Genomic DNA, 19,798 nt, shown 5'->3' with positions numbered 1-19,798 from the left:
ACAAATCATTACGTAATAGTTGAATGATTCAGTGAATGAATACGTGCCAAGACAATTAAGATTAATTTTGCAGCATGCTTTAAGTTTCTAAGGAGAAACTTATTCATCATATACGGATAAGTATCATTTTTCAAATGGCCTAAATGTACAATAACAACAAAAAATACACATTTTCTAATCAGGGGCTTATTAGCACAGGGGTGACGATAATCCCCAGGATCATCTGTTAGCTCCACCTAATTCAATCAAAGTTTAAAATAAACTGCATGTCAGCAAAGAGACCACCTTCGAGATTAGGAAGAGTGACCCCCTTAGAAAGATGCCCAAGAGCGTGGGAAACAGCCTGAGACAGCAGAGGTCTGAGCAGACAACGTGCATGCAGAGCGGCAGCTAGTTGATAGCTACCATTCTTGAAGTGCTTCACGGGCTCAAATAGCAGGTCTAAGAATATCTGGATCTCTTCAGGCTGGGTCCCAGCGAGGAACCTCAGAATGATGGACATGCGGGTGCCAGAAGCAGATTTCCCCTGAGTTTTACTCCCAGTCTTATTCTTCATTCGGCCATACAAAATTCTAAAAAGTCCAAAGAATGTTATTTGTTTGCACATTCATCCTAAAACATTATTTATCTGCACATTAACCCGAAAACACAGTTGTTTCGTTTTCCTAAAAGGCTAGACTAGTAACTCAACAGATTTAAATGGATACATTCTAAAACAAGGAAGAATGAAAATAAAAATTAGATATTTAATATGGAAATTTTAAAACAACAACAACAAACACAAGGCTAAGGGAAGCAGGAAGAAGGAAATAACAAAGACAATGGCCAGAAGGTGGTTCTTTGGAAGAGAAAAAAAGCAATAGAATAGGCAAGCCAGAGGTAAGTCTAATCAAGGAAAAATGAAAACAAGAATATATAGATTAAAAGGAAGTAAAATAAGAGCATAACTATAAGTAAAATAAGGAAACTGGAAAGATTTCAATTAAATGGGTAATTTTCTGGAAAAAACACACATATAAATAAGCAAAAGGAACTTAAGAAACCCTGAATAAATGAGTAAACTTGGAGCTCACATAGTTTTACAGATGAATTTTTAAAACTTTCAAGGAAAAACAATCCCCGTGATATAGTTTCACAGCAGAGAGAAAGAAGGAAACAGTCCTTTTTCATTTATGAAGGTGGTATAGTTGTGATATCAAGATGGATTAAGGAAGAGAAATAAACTACATACCAATATTGCCTAAAAACAAAAAACACAACATTTCTAGCAAATCAAAACCACAATGAGGTATCACCTCACACCTGTCAGAATGGCTATCATCAAAGAGTCTACAAATAATAAAATCTGGAGAGGGTGTAGAGAAAAGGGAACCTTCCTATACTGTTGGTAGGAATGTAGATTGGTGCAGCCACTATGGAGAACAGTATGGAGGTTCCTTAAAAACTAAAAATAGAGCTAACTTATGATCCAGCAATCCTACTCCTGGGCATATATCCAGAGAAAACTAATTTTTCTGAAAAGACACATGCACCCCAATGTTGATAGCAGCACTATTTACAGTAGCCAAGGCATGGAAGCAACCTAAGTGTCCAGTGACAGATGACTGGTTTAAGAAGATGTGGTGTGTGTGTGTGTGTGTGTATATATAAACATATATATATATATATATATATATATATATATATATATATATATATTACTCAGCCATAAAAAAGAATGAAATAATGCCCCTGGCAGCAACATGGATGGACCTAGAGATTATCATACCAAGTGAAGTAAGTCAGACAAAGACAAATATTATATGATATCACTTGTATGTGGAATCTAAAAAATAATACAAATGAATCTATATACAAAACAAACAGACTCACAGGCATAGAAAACAAACTTATGATTACCAAAGGGGAAAGGGAAGGGGAGGGGGATAAATTAGGAGTGTGGTATTAACAGATACAAACTACTATACATAAAATAGATAAGCAACAAGGATTTACTGTATAGCACAGGAAACTATATAACTGAATCACTTTGCTGTCCATCTGAAACTAACACAATATTATAAATACTTCAGTAATAATAAATAAATAAATAACTGGGGGAAAAAACCCCATGACATTTCTGAAAACAGTACCCAGTGCTGCATTAAAACGATATTAAAGCTGAATAAGGATTATCCCAGGAATGCAAGAAAGAATCATTAGTAAAAATCTATTAGATTAATACAGATCAATAGCTCATAGAAAAAAGTTAATATGATCATTTTAATACATGGTTAATAGTCATTCTAATAAAATTCAACATCCATTTAGCAGAAATACTAAATAACATAGTAATAAAAGCTACTTTCTTAGCATGATAAAACTACTGACTTAACATTCAAATTTTAAAGACAATGGTTTTCAAACTCTTCAATATTAGGATCCCTTTTCAATCTTAAAAATTATTGAAGAGCTTTTGTATATGTGAGTTTTATCTATTGATATTTATCATAGCACAGGTTAAAACAAGTTAGCAAAAGTGACATTTCTAATAAAAATTAGTTACATATTCCAAACCCGTCCCTCCAAAATTAGTGAGACTAGAGGCATTGTTTTACTTTTTTTTTTTCCTTCAAATTTCTTTATTGCCTGGCTTATTAGAAGATAAATGAATTCTCATATCTGCTTCCGCATTCAATCTGTTGCAATATATTGTGGTTGAAGAAAATCCAGCCTTACACAGATATGTAGTTGGAGAAGGGAAAAATGTTTTATAAACTTTCAGATAATTCTTTTCCGATAACTGTGGATATTCCACTTTGATACTACACCAAACCTCAACAGTGAGCAGTTTCTTAAAGGCTGGTTGCAAGGTGGAATCTGAAACCGTATCAGTGAACTTTGTGAACTCTGTTACATTAAAATCCATCTGTCTATCTTGTACTTTGAACAGATCTTTACCCATGAATGATCCTGTAACATGCATCAGTTACTTGGAAAACATGAAAAAAATTCCATGGGAACAAGTGAGCAGCAGAAGTGTCTTATGCATACCTCCCACTTTTGCATATAGAATAATAAAAAGACAAGTACTCAAGGCTCAAGATTTATCTAAGGGCATTGAATGAAACCAGCTTTTTATTTTATTTTTTTAAAACTCCAGGTCTGTGGCAATGAAGAATGGCTAGCACAGCTGGGAGCCACTGTCCTGATTCCTGCTAAGGCACCCAGAGTTTTACACGTCATTGCTTTTGCCTAGTGAGCACAAATGTTAGCACAATGGAAAAGGTAATGTCTTAGTAGTATTATGAAAAAAGTTTTAACCTCCTGGACCTCCTGAGAACATCTCTGGGACAGCCCCCACCAAGAAGGAGCAGACCACACTTTAGGAACGACTGCTCTAGAAACATCACTGTTAAAGCCAGTAGCAAGACAAGGATAACCACAACCACTACTACCACAGTTAATTCTTCTGGCTCTGTAAGGAATTCGTAAATTAAAAAACAGAAAAAGAGGGATTTATATCATAAAAGAGAACACAAAATTCATTTGACCGCTATTTACTAAGAGCCATGGAGTTTGCCTTCTAGCAGGGGAGATACACAATAAGAAAAGAGGCTATGCTGGATGACTAAGTATTGTGAAGAAAGGTTGTGGAATGGGCTCTGAGTGGGGTGGTAAATGGAAGAGATGTCGTGAGAGAGGTGGGTCTGGCCTATGTCATACCAAGCCCTTAAAGGCGTAGTAAGGATTCCCTTTGCTACTCTCAGTAAAATGGGATCTCAAAGGGTTTTGAAACAGGGGACTAACAACCTGACCGATGACTGTTATTCACTATTATTTTTTGACCCAGAAGATCCAATGAAAACTATGAAAACTAGTAATAAAGTTTTGTAACGTGGATGGTTAAATAACACAAATCAATAATTTTTATATCTCATAATTAGTTACATACCAAACGAATGAATTATTTATACTATTTCTCAGTAGCAAACCTTAGAGAAATATTGGATTTAATTTTAACAGTATTATTAAAATAACACCATGGCAAGATCCTTCCTCATGTTAGGGACAAAATATTTAAAATAAGTCTCTATAACAATTTGACTTCCCCAAAAGACCAATTTTAAAAGTAAATAATTAAATAAAATTCAAAATGAAATATTCCATTACAATTGCTGAAAGAATCATAATACGATACTCACAATTGTTTTTGTGATGAACTTTTAAAAAATCAATTTTGAAAGTGTATAAATACCTCATCAGAATGGGAAACAGATCTGCTCGGTGGGCTGCTTTCACTACTGTATTATCTTCAGAAATGCTAAAATGCACTATCTCTTCCTTAAAGCTTCTGTCTTCAAGCAATCTTTGTAAGTTTTCCCTTTAAAAATAGAATTCAGCACAAATCATCACTTAATCAATAATCCTTTTTTAAAAAATATAATTAATAGAGTACTATACATATATAAATGAAATAGGCATTAAGAATAGTTTATGCTGTAGTTGACATCCATAAAGGAAAGTCTTTACACAAATACCTTCCAAAATGGCAAGTTTTCAAATTTTAAAAGGTAAAAGGGATTATAAGGAGTTAGTCAATAATTCAGCTGTTTAAAAAAGCATAATATGAAAGCTTTCTTCAGCTCTTACAGTGTGATTATGATGACTCCCTAAGTAACCACCAAGATTTTATGACATTGTATAAGCAAGAAGAAATGATACAACCCCCTCAACACATACTTTTCAATTAATATACTCTCTCCTACCTTATTATCTATGGAGAAGCACTCTTAACAAACAAATACACTTCCAGTTTTCATTTCTTACCTGAAAATAGCATTATGATCACCTTAGAAAAGAGGGAAATTTCCTAGGCCTTTATAAAATTACTTTATAAGAAGATGTCTGGTAGAAAGATTAAAAATCAGCCCCCCAAATATCTCTTTAGCTTCAAATAACTTACCTGTAAGGGAGGATATGTGGATGTTTATATGTCATTATGCAATCCAGTGTTATTTTTTGCACCATTTGATCTTGGTGTAGCAACAACTAGGAATGATATTTTATAGAATAAATTAATGAAGTCAGATATACACATACCATGGGATCATAATTTACTTGTACTAATTTGCTCAACTAAAATTCTTAGAATCTAAATTCTTAGACGTGGGTTAAGGATGATTCCTGATAATAGCTTTACATTTTCCTGGAGGTAAAGGAAGATGAACAGAATATATGCAAAGAAAAAAACAGAAACACAACTCTGACACCTGCCTCCCACATGCAAGATTCTCAGGTCTATCTGTCTTTTGGCCAAGGCCAATTCCCTACATGAATCTAGGTTTACACCAACTGGGCTGGTCCTGTGATGAGACAGAGCTCTTCTAATACCGTGAAGGTAACAGCAGTCAGGAAGATGCCAGGAAAGAAGACCTGGCTCTGAAGCCTCTCTGATCAGTCAGTTCAGAATTTTGTTTCCTGTGGACAACTGAGAGTTTTGAGCTCTGGCTCTATAAACAAGTTATATCTGAATTACGGGCAAAACAAGGACAAATTCTGATGAAATAATATGTTTCATTTAAAAAACATCCAAATGAAAAGAGAAAATCTCGTTTCCCCAGATGGTTTAGAATGACATCCAATGCTTACTCTGCTTCTGACGTTAATTTTTTTCTGCAACGTTTTTTGGAATTCAAGGTCATATATTGTGATTTCCATGGACTATTATTCTATCTTTTTTCACTCAGTCGAAAAGATCCTGAAACCCTGGCGCTCCATAAGGCTAACTTGCCTAGCAGTGAAAAGTAGCAGCTCTCTCGGCACAAACCCTCGCTCCCTTCTAAAAACGAATTCTCACGAGACAACTAACGCTTTGTTATACTCACTGTTAATACAGCCGATCAATGTTTAGTCACCCCAAATTTCTTTAAAAATCCGCTAAATTAGTACTGTCTAAAACTGTTTCTCAAGATACAGAAAATATCGGTTAATTAAAAAAAAAATTAGACTTAAAGTGTAGATATGGGCCCTATTTCAACAATTATTGAAAACCTACAAGTTATTTTGGCAAAGAAAAAGGGAGAGAAAAGTTCACAAGTAACTGTAGTGGCAAGAATTTATTTTACTTACCTGAAGATACAGCTCATATAATTTGGATTCCAGATATAAGGCTCGTGGATTCGAAAACTTAGAGAAAACTTGCAAATGAGCAATTAACTGCCTAAAAAACAAACAAAAAAACCCCGAGAAAAACAGAAAAAACAGACATTATTTTCTTGAGATGATAGTACCCACTAATTTTAGTCTCTGACAGGTACTCTGAACACCTTGACTATAGTTTCACTGTGAATTACACAGACAAGTTTTAATTATTTGCATTTAGGAAATCATTCTCCAGGAATTCCAAATCTCAGGCAGGTCCTCCCCTGAAATCTAGGCTCCCCACCCCAGAAAATCATTCAGGATGTCCTCAGAATGGTTTAAATTAAACCAAATGTAGAAAGAAAGTAATCAAAATGGTAATACATTCCAAAATTGAACACAGATAATTCTTGGAATGATTCCTTATCTAGTTCCTATGCAGTAGACAGGAAAGTGGAAAAATATACACTTCCTCACTTTTATATAACATAAAAACTGATGTCAGGCAACAGAGGTCCAAGTTTGGGTAACTGTGGCTCTTGCTTACCAAGAAGGAGGAAGAAAGAGCAATGTTCTGTGGTAAAAGTTAAATCTGAAGATGGGGTTGCCTCAAACAAACCACATCATCTACCAGGACAGAATGAGAAGAGCGCTTCTCCTGCATTTACATGCTCAACTTTCTAATCCATAGACTCTACAAGGCTTTAAAAATACTTGAGAAAAAACTGTTTTCTCTCTGTGTATAATTTATAAGATGTATTAGAACTTAAAAAAAAACCTGAATGAATAAATTATTAAGATTTGGAGAGATTTCATTTGCCTATTTCAAAAACATAAGCAGGGAGAAGCGAAGAGAGGTGGAAACCAAGCTGCATGTGTGGTTCTGCCATTCTGAGCTGTTGACTTCGGGGAAAGTCACTGAATGTCTCAGAGTCTCAGGTTCCTCATCTCGACAAAGACAAGACCTCCCAGATTTTCTGCGAGGATTGAATGAAAGACCACAAGTTGTGGTGCTTCAGCTCCCAAGGGTTTAGCAAACAATGCATTTCTCTGTTTTAGGCAAAAGAAAGCAAAACTGTGAAAGCCCTACTAGTTAATATAGAGAAAAATGGCTGGAAATTATGACCTCTTTAAGATATTGTAGAGAAATAGGGGTAAGGGAAGCACTATTATTTATATTTAGCTTAAATGCCTGTGATGATTAGTCTTGTGTGTCAACCTAAGTTACAGTACCCAGTTATGTAACAAAACACTAATCCAGGTGTTGCAATGAAAATATTTTGTACATGTTGTTAACATCTACAACGAGTGGACTTTAAATAAAGGAGATTACCCTCAATAATGTGGATGGGCCTCCTCCAATCAATTGAAAGCTGTAAGAGCAAAAACTGATGTTTCTTAGAAAAGGAATTCTGCCGTAAGAATGTCACACAGAAATCCTGCCCTACGAACTTCACATTCAAGACTACAAGCATCAAATCCTGCCTGAGTTTCCAACCTGCTATCTGCCCAACAAATTCTGGACTTGCTGGCTCCTATAATCACGTGAGCCAATTCCTTAAAACAAATCTCTCCACACATACCCCCTCCCCATATATATCTCCATTCTACTGGTTCTGTTTCTCTGGAAAGCTCTGACTGATACAATGTCTCTGTAATTACTTATCACTGAGCCTTTGCAGTTTTACAAATAAATTGTTAAAATCTTCTGTTGAAACATACACTCCTTCCCTCAACATTTATTATTTTTTATGTGCCATGTAGCCTTCAGGAGACAAAGAGAACAGGAGCTAATTTTCACGTTCTCATTAAATACTTGCCAGTGAGGAAGGTGTCCCATGGATTATAAAATTGGGCTATGAATATACTGAGATGGCCCCAAGAGTGTGATTATCCATTTACTTACATTTTCAATGACAGGGAATGCTAGCAACATTCTAGGTTTGGCTACAGGGGCCAGGAAAATTAATTGAGACATGGAACTTATCTTTAAAGAGTTTTTAATTTACATGGATGATTTATGAGAGAATTAGTACCCAAGGCAAGGAGCAGCACCTGATTACAGGTATGAAGAGCTGTTATCAAAGTCTGAAGGTGGGTAAGATAACTTCTAGTTTAAAAGCCAGGAAGCGCTTCAGTGAAGAAGTAGAATGAGAACTGTGCCTTGAAGTATGACTAGAATTTCACTTGGCAGCGATGAGGCAAGGGGACTGCAGAAAGAAGGACATAGCAAAGGTCCACGGGTGGGAATGGAAGAGGTATGAATGCATGAAGAGCTTATTCGTTTATTCAACAAATAAACACAAGGACAAACCTTTGGATAGCTGTTATGCTGAAGGATACAAAGACGAAAACAGCAATCTCTGTCTTAGAGGAAGTAGTAGGGGATAGAATGTTCAGAGTTGTGAGAAGGTAGGAGCAGAGAAGGAACTATGGTTCCATGAAGCTTAGCCATGATCTTAGTATATAAACTCCTGTGCTTTATACACTATTTCCATTAGCTGGCAAGCCCTTCTGTGCTTGGCAAACTTTTGTCTTTCAGCTTCAAAGGTGCCCTCCCCTTTGTGATAGAATTAAGTCATTTTTTTTTTACTGTGCTCCTGTAACTCCTTTAAAAATACTTCCGTTAAAATATTTCACCAGGCATTAGACTGAGCTTCTAGCTCTGCAGAAGCTAGGTACCATTCATCTCTGTTGCCCAGCACTTGGCAAAAGGACCTCGATACAGTTGCTGAATGATGAGCTAACAAATGGCTCATGGGAAAGACTCAACAAATGTACGTATCAGATTGAGATGTAAAGTGTTAAAATAACACAGCAGCGCCAATCTGGTGGATCTCTGACACCCCAATTCAGACAATATTCAAGCTGGAGTACCTTCTTAAAGCAGAGTCACTTCTTTTTTCTAACGTTTCTAACAATTTAGGTAAATGAATAATCCAGAGAGTTAGAAAGAGAATGTAACAGCATGGAAAAAAAGAAAGCCAAAAGTAATCAGGAAAAGAAGTCAAAAGGCAAAGTTAAGAGTGCTGATGCGCTTATTTATAAGGGAGAAGATGTTCCATTCTGTGTTGCCCCAGCACACAAACATAATGTCACAATGCTATGAAAGTGAACAACAAAGGTCAAGGGCATTTAACTGCTCCAGGCCCCAGTGCTCTCATCTATAAAAAGGCGCTACAATCAGATGACTCCAAAGTCCCCAAACTCTAACATTCTGTGGCTAAACAAGAAAAAATAAATAATAAGCAAGCGAAGAAAAAACTCAGAACACTGGCAGTTTTCTTCAGGTTGTAAAAGAAAATCTCAGGAAGATTCAGCACTTTGGAAAATAATTATCTGAGTAATTCATCTTGTCCCGGACTATTTCACAGGAGGTCACAAGAGGTCTCTTCCCACTCCTCCTGGATCCGTGGATCTGTAATCTTTCAGCAACGCTGAACTTACTTGGCCGCAGCTCTTCTTGTCTTTTTCTTTTGTGAGGGTTCATCTTGGGGCGCCAGCTCTTCCCCCAACTCTTCATCCTCTCCGGCAACAGGTTCCTCTTCTATTTCCTCTGCCCCCAGCCCTCTGCCTTTTCTTCGCAGATCCTGGGTTGGTGCAACTTGCAGATCTGCTGGGTAATACTCATTGCTACAGTGGAAAGAGAGTGATATGAAACAGATGAAGCTAAATATCCTAAATGTTTATGACAGATGTATGTCCCCAGTTCACAGACTCACACACAGAAGAGACATCAGAGGCACCTTAGTCAAGCATCTTCTTCACCATTTAAACTCAGACCCTCTTAAGTACCTAATTTGACAAGTCAATCACTAACTGCAGAAGACAGCCACTTCATTGTTACACTGTTGAAAATATTTGAAATGTCTACTTTGGACTAAGCTGATATCAGCCTCCCTGTCTCTGGAACCACAACTTGGGGAGGAGGGCATAGGGGTAGATTATATTAAAGTATAGTATTCAGTCCTCCAGGTATGACCTGGTAAGACAGGTGGGACTATCAATTCACTGCTTTTGAGAGAAGTCACAACATGACACAGACTCAGACTAAATGTCCAGGCAATGAAAATCAGTAAGGCTTTATGTTTTGGCTCCTCTAAACTAAGCTTGTGCAGATGGTATTCACATTTGTTCTTACTGAATTCCATCCTTTTAATTTTGGTCCATTGTTGTAGGTAACTAATGTTATCTTAAAGGCTATCATTCAGTGCTTTAGTTTTGTGTCACTTTGGTTCATTCATCCAACAATTATTACTTTGTTGTCTATTTTGTGCATGACACTGGGCTATAGGTATAAGGAAACTGATCAGATAGACTTTAAAGTCCTCACTCAAAAATATACTGATAGGGACTTTCCTGGTGGCACAGTGGTTAAGAATCTGCCTGCCAATGCAGGGGACACGGGTTCGAACCCTGGTCCGGGAAGATCCCACATGCCGCGGAGCAACTAAGCCCATGCGCCACAACTACTGAGCCTGCACTCTAGAGCTCATGAGCCACAACTACTGAGCCGTCGTGCTACAACTACTGAAGCCCACGTGCCTAAAGCCCATGCTCCACGAGAAGCCACCGCAATGAGAAGCCTGTGCACCACAACAAAGAGCCCCTGCTCACCACAACTAAAGCCCGTGTGCAGCAACGAAGACCCAACGCAGCCAAAAATAAATAAATTAATTAATTAAAAAAATACACTGATACAATACATATTTGAGGATAGCATCCTACCAGCACACCTGGAAGAAATACACTATAGGTTAATACACAACACTATACCTAGAGGGCTGAGACACTACCATACTCAATGCTGTACTCTTAGCTAGCAGGATCTTACCCTTAATAAATAAAAAATAAATGAATGAATGAAATGAGCAAAGTTGTCCTTTACAAACTGCACCATTATCCATTTAAAAACGTGTGTACTATACTCTCAGCCCTCAATTAACCACATGACATATTAACCTTTACCTCCATGCACAGCATGTTCACTCATTCACTTATTACATAATTCATACAAAGCACTTATAAGAGTGTCTAACACACAGCAAGTACTCATTAAATGCCACCTATCATTGAGATACTATTGCTATTGTTAGTCATTCATTTCTGCTTCTGGTTTGGTTCTTCTCAGAGAATGTTTACAAGGGATTCACAATTAGTCCTAATATCAAATTATTTGAAACATATTTAGAAGTATAAATTTATAACCCCCCAAATTAAAAGCCCATAATATATTTCAAAGTCAGAATTAAAGGTGACCTTTGGGTTTTTCATTAGTTTGGATCATTTACAAAAGTATTAGTTCTAAGTAATCAGTGCCAATTAATCTTCAATATTTTTAAAAAATTGTATCTTTTCAGTCTTTAAGTTTTCTTAAACTCAGAGACTCACTTCCTGTTACAGGCTCCTCTCTCCATCCCCACCTCACAGCACCTTGTGCTAGTAGAGGAAGGTCTTTACAGTAGGTTAAGGAGATATTTATATATTTTGGAGATTAATCCTTTGTCCGTTGATTCGTTTGCAAATATTTTCTCCCATTCTAAGGGTTGTCTTTTCGTATTGTTTATGGTTTCCTTTGCTGTGCAAAAGCTTTGAAGTTTCATTAGGTCCCATTTGTTTATTTTTGCTTTATTTCCATTACTCTAGGAGGTGGATCAAAAAAGATCTTGCTGTGATTTATGTCATAGAGTGTTCTTCCTATGTTTTCTTCTAAGAGTTTTATAGTGTCTGGTCTTACATTTAGGTCTCTAATCCATTTTGAGTTTATTTTTGTGTATGGTGTTAGGGAGTGTTCTAATTTCATTCTTTTACATGTAGCTGTCCAGTTTTCCCGGGACCGCTCATTGAAGACACTGTCTTTTCTCCATTGTATATCCTTGCCTCCTTTGTCATAGGTTAGTTGACCGTAGGTGTGTGGGTTTACCTCTGGGCTTTCTATCTTGTTCCATTGATCTATGTTTCTGTTTTTGTGCCATTACCATACTGTCTTGATTACTGTAGCTATGTAGTATAGTCTTAAGTCAGGGAGTCTGATTCCTCCAGCTCCGTTTTTTTCCCTCAGGACTGCTTTGGCTATTCAGGGTCTTTTGTGTCTCCATACAAATTTTAAGATTTTTTTCTTCTAGTTCCATAAAAAATGCCATTGGTAATTTGATAGAGATTGCATTGAATCTGCAGATTGCTTTGGGTAGTATAGTCATTTTCACAATATTGATTCTTCCAATCCAAGAACATGGTATCTCTCTCCATCTGTTGGTATCATCTTTAATTTCTTTCATCAGTGTCTTATACTTTTCTGCATACAGGTCCTTTGTCTCCCTAGGTAGGTTTATTCCTAGGTATTTTATTCTTTTTGTTGCAATGGTAAATGGGAGTGTTTCCTTAGTTTCTCTTTCAGATTTTCATCATTAGTGTATAGGAATGAAAGAGATTTCTGTGCATTAATTTTGTATCCTGAAACTTTACCAAATTCATTGATTAGCTCCAGTAGTTTTCTGGTGGCATCTTTAGGATTCTCTATGTATAGTATCATGCCATCTGCAAACAGTGACAGCTTTACTTCTTCTTTTCCAATTTGTATTCCTTTTATTTCTTTTTCTTCTCTGATTGCCGAGGCTAGGACTTCCAAAACTATGTTGAATAATAGCGGTGAGAGTGGACATCCTTGTCTTGTTCCTGATCTTAGAGGAAATGCTTTCAGTTTTTCACCATTGAGAATGTTTGCTGTGGGTTTGTCATATATGGCCTTTATTATGTTGAGGTAGGTTCCCTCTATGCCCACTTTCTGGAGAGTTTTTATCATAAATGGGTGTTGAATTTTGTCAAAAGCATTTTCTGCACCTATTGAGATGATCATATGGTTTTTATTCTTCAATTTGTTAATATGGTGTATCACATTGATTGATTTGCGTATACTAAAGAATCCTTGCATCCCTGGGATAAATCCCACTTGATCATGGTGTATGATCCTTTTAATGTGTTGTTGGATTCTGTTTGCTAGTATCTTGTTGAGGATTTTTGCATCTATGTTCATCAGTGATATTGGTCTGTAATTTCCTTTTTTTGTAGTGTCTTTGTCTGGTTTTGGTATCAGGGTGATGGTGGCCTCATAGAATGAGTTTGGGAGTGTTCCTTCCTCTGCAATTTTTTGGAAGAGTTTGAGAAGGATGGGTGTTAGCTCTTCTCTAAATGTTTGATAGAATTCACCTGTGAAGCCATCTGGTTCTGGACTTTTCTTTGTTGGAAGATTTTTAATCACAGTTTCAATTTCATTACTTGTGATTGGTCTCTTCATATTTTCTATTTCTTCCTGGTTCAGTCTTGGAAGGTTATACCTTTCTAAGAATTTGTCCATTTCTTCCAGGTTGTCCATTTTATTGGCATAGAGTTGCTTGTAGTAGTCTCTTAGGATGCTTTGTATTTCTGCGGTGTCTGTTGTAACTTCTCCTTTTTCATGTCTAATTTTATTGATTTGAGTCCTCTCCCTCTTTTTCTTGATGAGTCTGGCTAATGGTTTATCAATTTTGTTTATCTTCTCAAAGAACCAGCTTTTAGTTTTATTGATCTTTGCTATATTTTTCTTTGTTTCTATTTCATTTATTTCTGCTCTGATCTTTATGATTTCTTTCCTTCTGCTAACTTTGGGTTTTGTTCTTCTTTCTCTAGTTCCTTTAGGTGTAAGGTTAGATTGTTTATTTGAGATTTTTCTTGTTTCTTGAGGTAGGCTTGTATAGCTATAAACTTCCCTCTTAGAACTGCTTTTGCTGCAACCCATAGGTTTTGGATTGTTGTGTTTTCATTGTCATTTGTCTTTAGGTATTTTTTGATTTCCTCTTTGATTTCTTCAGTGATCTCTTGGTTATTCAGTAACGTAGCGTTTAGCCTCCATGTGTTTGTATTTTTTACGTTTTTTCCCCTGTAATTCATTTCTAATGTCATAGCGTTGTGGTCAGAAAAGATGCTTGATATGGTTTCAATTTTCTTAAATTTACTGAGGCTTGATGTGTGACCCCATATGTGATCTATCCTGGAGAATGTTCCATGCGCACTTCAGAAGAAAGTGTAATCTGCTGTTTTTGGATGGAATGTCCTATAAATATCAATGAAATCTATCTGGTCTATTGTGTCATTTAAACCTTCTGTTTCCTTATTTATTTTCATTTTGGATGATCTGTCCACTGGTGTAAGTGAGGTGTTAAAGTCCCCCACTATTATTTTGTTACTGTCGATTTCCTCTTTTACAGCTGTTAGCAGTTGCCTTATGTATTGCGGTGCTCCTATGTTGGGTGCATATATAATTGTTATATCTTCTTCTTGGATTGATCCCTTGATCATTATGTAGTGTCCTTCCTTGTCTCTTGTAACATTCTTTATTTTAAGGTCTATTTTATCTGATATGAGTATTGCTACTCCAGCTTTCTTTTGATTTCCATTTGCATGGAATATCTTTTTCCATCCCCTCACTTTCAGTCTGTATGTATCCCTAGGTCAGAAGTGGGTCTGTTGTAGACAGCATATATATGGGTCTTGTTTTTGTATCCATTCAGCAAGACTGTGTCTTTTGGTTGGAGCATTTAATCCATTCATGTTTAAGGTAATTATCGATATGTATGTTCCTATGACCATTTTCTTAATTGTTTTGGGTTTGTTTTTGTAGGTCCTTTTCTTCTCTTGTGTTTCCCACTTAAAGAAGTTCTTTTAGCATTTGTTGTAGAGCTGGTTTGGTGGTGCTGAATTCTCTTAGCTTTTGCTTGTCTGTAAAGCTTTTGATTTCTCCATCGAATCTGAATGAGATCTTTGCCGGGTAGAGTAATCTTGGCTGTAGGTTCTTCCCTTTCATCACTTTAAGCATATCATGCCACTCCCTTCTGGCCTGTAGAGTTTCTGCTGAGAAATCAGCTGTTAACCTTATGGGAGTTCCCTTGTATGTTATTTGTTGTTTTCCCCTTGATGCTTTCAATAATTTTTCTTTGTCTCTAATTTTTGCCAATTTGATTACTATGCGTCTCGGTGTGTTTCTCCTTGTGTCTATCCTGTATGGGACTCACTGAGTTTCCTGAACTTGGGTGGCTATTTCCTTTCCCATGTTAGAGAAGTTTTTGACTATAATCTCTTCAGATATTTTCTTGGGTCCCTTCTCTCTCTCTTCTCCTTCTGGGACCCCTATAATGCGAATGTTGTTGCGTTTAATGTTGTCTCAGAGGTCTCTTAGGCTGTCTTCATTTCTTTTCATTCTTTTTTCTTTATTCTGTTCTGCAGCAGTGAATTCCACCCTTCTGTCTTCCAGGTCACTTATCCGTTCTTCTTCCTCAGTTATTTTGCTATTGATTCCTTCTAATGTAGTTTTCATTTCAGTTATTTCAGTTATTCAGTATTGCTCATCTCTGTTTGTTTGTTCTTTAATTCTTCTAGGTCTTTGTTAAACATTTCTTGCATCTTCTCGATCTTTACCTCCATTCTTTTTCCGAGGTCCTGGATCATCTTCACTATCATTATTCTGAAATGTTTTTCTGGAAGGTTGCCTATCTCCACTTCATTTAGTTGTTTTTCTGGGGTTTTATCTTGTTCCTTCATCTGGTCCATAGCCCTCTGCCTTTTCATCTTGTCTATCTTTCTGTGTCGGTCAATTCTTATTCTTCATCTGACTGATGTCTCAGACACATTTGATTCCACTGATTACTCCCTCCTTGAAATACTTCCTTCAAGGGATATTAAGTGGTCTTGGTTCTTCTATCACTCTTTCCTGGCCTCCTTGGCTGATTCCTTATCTTCCAACCTCTGAATATTGCTGTCAGTCCTTGGAAATTTTCCCTCTCCACATTTACACCCCCAGGTGTGATTTCATTCCCTGTCTCATAATTTTAAAAACCATCCATATACTGATGGAGTCTCAAATTTACTATCTTTAAACCCAACCTTTCCCCTGAACTTTAAACTGTACATTCAACTGCCTACTTGAGGTCTCTGCTTAGATGTCTATTCAGTATCCCAAACTTAACATGTCTTTAAAAAATGAACTCTTGATCTTCCTCACAAGTCAGCAAACTTCTGCATTTCTGCCAATCTCAGTAAATGGTAACTCTCTTCTTCCAGTTCCTCAGACCAAAACCTTACAGACATCTTTGATTCCTCCCCTTCCTCCTTCGTGCACCCCCCAAACCCCCATCCCACAAGTGATCTGTTGGCAAGTCCCACAGGCTAATCTAGTTGCAATTCTTCAAAAATATATCTTTTTGAATTGAAATCCTTCAGAAGGTGTCCAGGATTCAACTCTGCTTCTCATCATCTACACTATTCCCGCCTTGGTCACCATCACTCCTTGCCCGGATTTTTGCAATCTCCTCCCAACTCTACTCTGCAGTCCCTCTGCTCTCACCACTGCCGTCCCACAGTCCATCCTCAACACGGCAGCCAGAAAAATCCTCAAGAAAACTGAAGTCGTGTCATCCTTCTGCTTAAACCTCCCAATGGTTTTCCATTTCACTGACAGTAAAAACCAAAGTCCTTACTATCACTTAAAGGCCCTACACATATTCAGTCTCCTGTTAATTTTTTGCCCTCGCCTCCAACTACTTTCTTCCTGGATCACCCTGTTGTAGCCACGAGACTCCCTAGCTGTTCCTTGAACAAGCCTGGCAGGCTGTGGTCTGTAGCCTGCCTAACCTAACCCTACAGCATTTTCCCATGTAATGAAATGATTCCAGAGAACATAACTTTTATTGATTGACTAGTACTGTTCTATATACCGCATCCCTTATCTTTAGAGTTTTAAAGCAATCTCTCACACACCAAACCTAGTCAAAATAAAACAGTGCTCCAGAAAGTTCTTGTTATTCTTTGAGAGCACATTCCTTGGCATCATGGGAAACAGTCAAGAGGTTCAAAACAGAGTGGCTGAGGTTGAGTTACTGGAAAGTACTTTTAAGCCCCAGGCAGGCAAGAAAACAACCAACAATAGGGCAAGAAATAACAAGGCCACTGTACACTGATCTAACTCAGTACGGCCTTTCTTACTTTGCAACCTGCAATTTTTTATTAACATCATTTGTGGGCTGGTTAAATTTTGATTCATGTAAGATTAAGTGGTAAACAAAAGTAGTTCAGTTGTTATCTGATGGAGCCAGTGCTTTAGAGAGGTACCAATGATTTGAAAAGATGATAGATATAAGAAAAGAACTCAGCCGATCTGGGAATTTAATACTTTGCACCTTCTCTTCCTCACACCCTACGAGAGACATATTCCTAAGCAAGAACACTTACTTGATAAATCTCAAGAAAAGCGGGGAAAGCTCCCTGGACCGTGGCTCTACCCTTTCTGGGAATTTTGCCAGAGCTCGCCAGAGCAAAAACCGAAAATTGGTATGGTCCAGTCTTTCCTGAAGGTTGGTTTTCAATGCGAACTGCTCATGATAAAGAGTTCCAACGTTTCCTTCCTGAGTCTGCTCCCAACTTGCATCTCCAGTGGACCTCTCCTCATCTCTTGTGTCATTTTGCAGTTCTTTCTCTGAAAGAAAAAAGGTCATCATAACCACTAGAGAAATGTTAACATCTACCCTATGTGTTTCTGCCAGTAACGGCATTGCTTTCTCTAGTAATACAAGCAAACGATAACAGTATCCAAAGGTTATAAAAGATAATACATTTCTCATTTCTGTTTCCCAATTTCATGTGTAATTAAGCAATAGAAATTAAATAGTTAAAACAACCATTTCCCCCCGCAGCCCCCTCTTTCATATCCCTTTACATACCAGCATGTGTAGCTGCTTTTTCTAGATGTTCATAGTAGACTTTCCAAAATTGCTTATTTTCCATTTCGTGTGCATGAGAACTAAGAGTAAAGATCATAAAACAAAACATGTGGTATGGACCTTATTTTGAGATATCTCATACAAAAAAAAAGTGAAAGGGTATAACTAAAATACTAATTAAGTTATCCCTGAATGTGGGGTCATAAACAACTTTTGTACTTTATTTTTCAAAATGCCTGTTCTGCTAAGGTCTAATATTTAGGGTTTTGAGAGGCCACACATAATATATTTCCAATCTGACAAGAAGCCAGAGTAGCCCCTCTGAAGACAAATGCCTGCAGAAGGACAGATTTCTATAAATGAGGCACAACATATGTATTTTTTATGTGATTATGAAGGTCCTTTTTAGAGCTAAAGGGTTTTGGATACTAGACAGCAAGGGTTTTAAATTTTTCAATTAAATTTTTAATTTTTAAGTTAAAGTTTGGCTCAGTGACTCAATATATATAAATAAAATTATACAATTATTATACAGTACTTATTACTGTAAAAAAATTCAATAATACAGGTGTATAATATAAATTAAAAAGAGAGTTCTCCAAAGTTATTTCAAAGTACAGAGAAACATATATAAAACACTTGAATTATCAAAAACTTGGCATCAGATAGAATAATTAATGTTTACTTTTTCTTCACCTTGTCCCACAAAGGCTTTAAGGTAGCTATAAATACCATACACACCCATTCACTTAAATCACACCCCAGAGTATAATACTGGCTCCATCATCATTCTGCAGTAGTGAAAGCACAACAGCTTCATCCATTTCACCCAGGCTTACCTTATGAGTTCAATAACAGGATCCCAGAGAGCACTGAAGTTAACATATAACATGCCTAACAGATAACGAAGTGGCATCTGCAAGCATAGGAAATTAGTTTAGATCAGCACCAAAATGCAACGATCCTGACTCGGACAACCTGAGGTTTGGAAAGAAGCTTCTGCTTTAAGAAAAAACTTGCAGGTGCCAATCCAAAATTCAGGTACAGTAATTTTCCTCCTCTCCCCAAAATGTCACTCGCTATTTAATAGAGAAGAATCACTTAAGCAAACATAGTAGTCAAACTCACTCCAGATGTTCACGAATAAAGGATATATTTGAATAAACAGATTTGACTCATGATTAAATTCACTCCTAACAAATACTGCCATCACCTGACAAGACAAAACTTGAACGGTAATCAGTAAAGCACAGGTGCCAAAGAACCCAGCAAAGCACTATGTGAATGGCAGCTGAGGCTTTATAAGCAGATGTGTGAGTTCTCAAAACTAGGCATTAAAAGAGTTCAGTTCAGAGGGTCTGAAGTTTTCACAGTCGCCTTTTGGAATGACAGTCACTGTTACTCGCATCCCCGTGTGCTCAGGAAACATCATGTAAAGCGGTAGTTCTATTATTATTTGGGGGTGGGGTGCTTGTGTCTACTTTAGCAGCAGAGCCCTTTTCCAAATGAAACATAACACAGGACGCTAATATACAGAAGAGGTTAAGAACAGAACTGCTCTGCTTGAGAGGGGAATGCCTCCACTGGGCCTTCTTTCCAAAGGGATAGTGATGTATCCTCAAGGGTCATGGATGGAAAATCCCTGATACAAAAGGTAGAGGGCTGACGTCCTGCAGCAGTGAACAAATCTGGAGAAGAGTATCAGGCTGTCAACTTGACCTTGTTCCTCCTGCTGCCACCTACTACCTACCCTCACATACTACACACATACTCAGGAGAAGGGAGGATAGTAAATTATTTCTACTGTTGAAAAGGCTGCAGAGCCATTTAACTCAAAGCATTGAACAGAACTGGGTATTTACTTAGTTTTAAATTCTTTTTTTATAATTCTTGCTTTTAAAAATTCTCTCTCTCTCTTTTTTCTTTTT

The 19,798-nt window shown here is 37.1% G+C and overlaps 1 protein-coding gene across 2 annotated transcripts in view; it reads right to left on the bottom strand.

The window, feature by feature from the left end:
* UTP20 (UTP20 small subunit processome component) overlaps nt 1–19,798 on the bottom strand; it is a 93,195-nt gene that overhangs the window by 46,637 nt on the left and 26,760 nt on the right. For both annotated transcript variants that reach the window (XM_059936747.1, XM_059936748.1), the window contains exons 19-26: nt 18,710–18,786; nt 17,871–17,950; nt 17,383–17,626; nt 9,571–9,756; nt 6,112–6,202; nt 4,946–5,031; nt 4,238–4,363; nt 406–572 (exon numbers count right to left, since the gene is read on the bottom strand). In XM_059936747.1, the coding sequence (XP_059792730.1) occupies nt 406–572; nt 4,238–4,363; nt 4,946–5,031; nt 6,112–6,202; nt 9,571–9,756; nt 17,383–17,626; nt 17,871–17,950; nt 18,710–18,786 (1,057 nt within the window). The remainder of the gene's footprint in view (nt 1–405; nt 573–4,237; nt 4,364–4,945; nt 5,032–6,111; nt 6,203–9,570; nt 9,757–17,382; nt 17,627–17,870; nt 17,951–18,709; nt 18,787–19,798) is intronic.

Source organism: Balaenoptera ricei, chromosome 10, assembly GCF_028023285.1.
Source record: "Balaenoptera ricei isolate mBalRic1 chromosome 10, mBalRic1.hap2, whole genome shotgun sequence".
NCBI classification, from domain to species: domain Eukaryota; kingdom Metazoa; phylum Chordata; class Mammalia; order Artiodactyla; family Balaenopteridae; genus Balaenoptera; species Balaenoptera ricei.
Note: the sequence above shows the minus strand (reverse complement) of the source record. Positions and strands in the feature narration are given on the sequence as shown.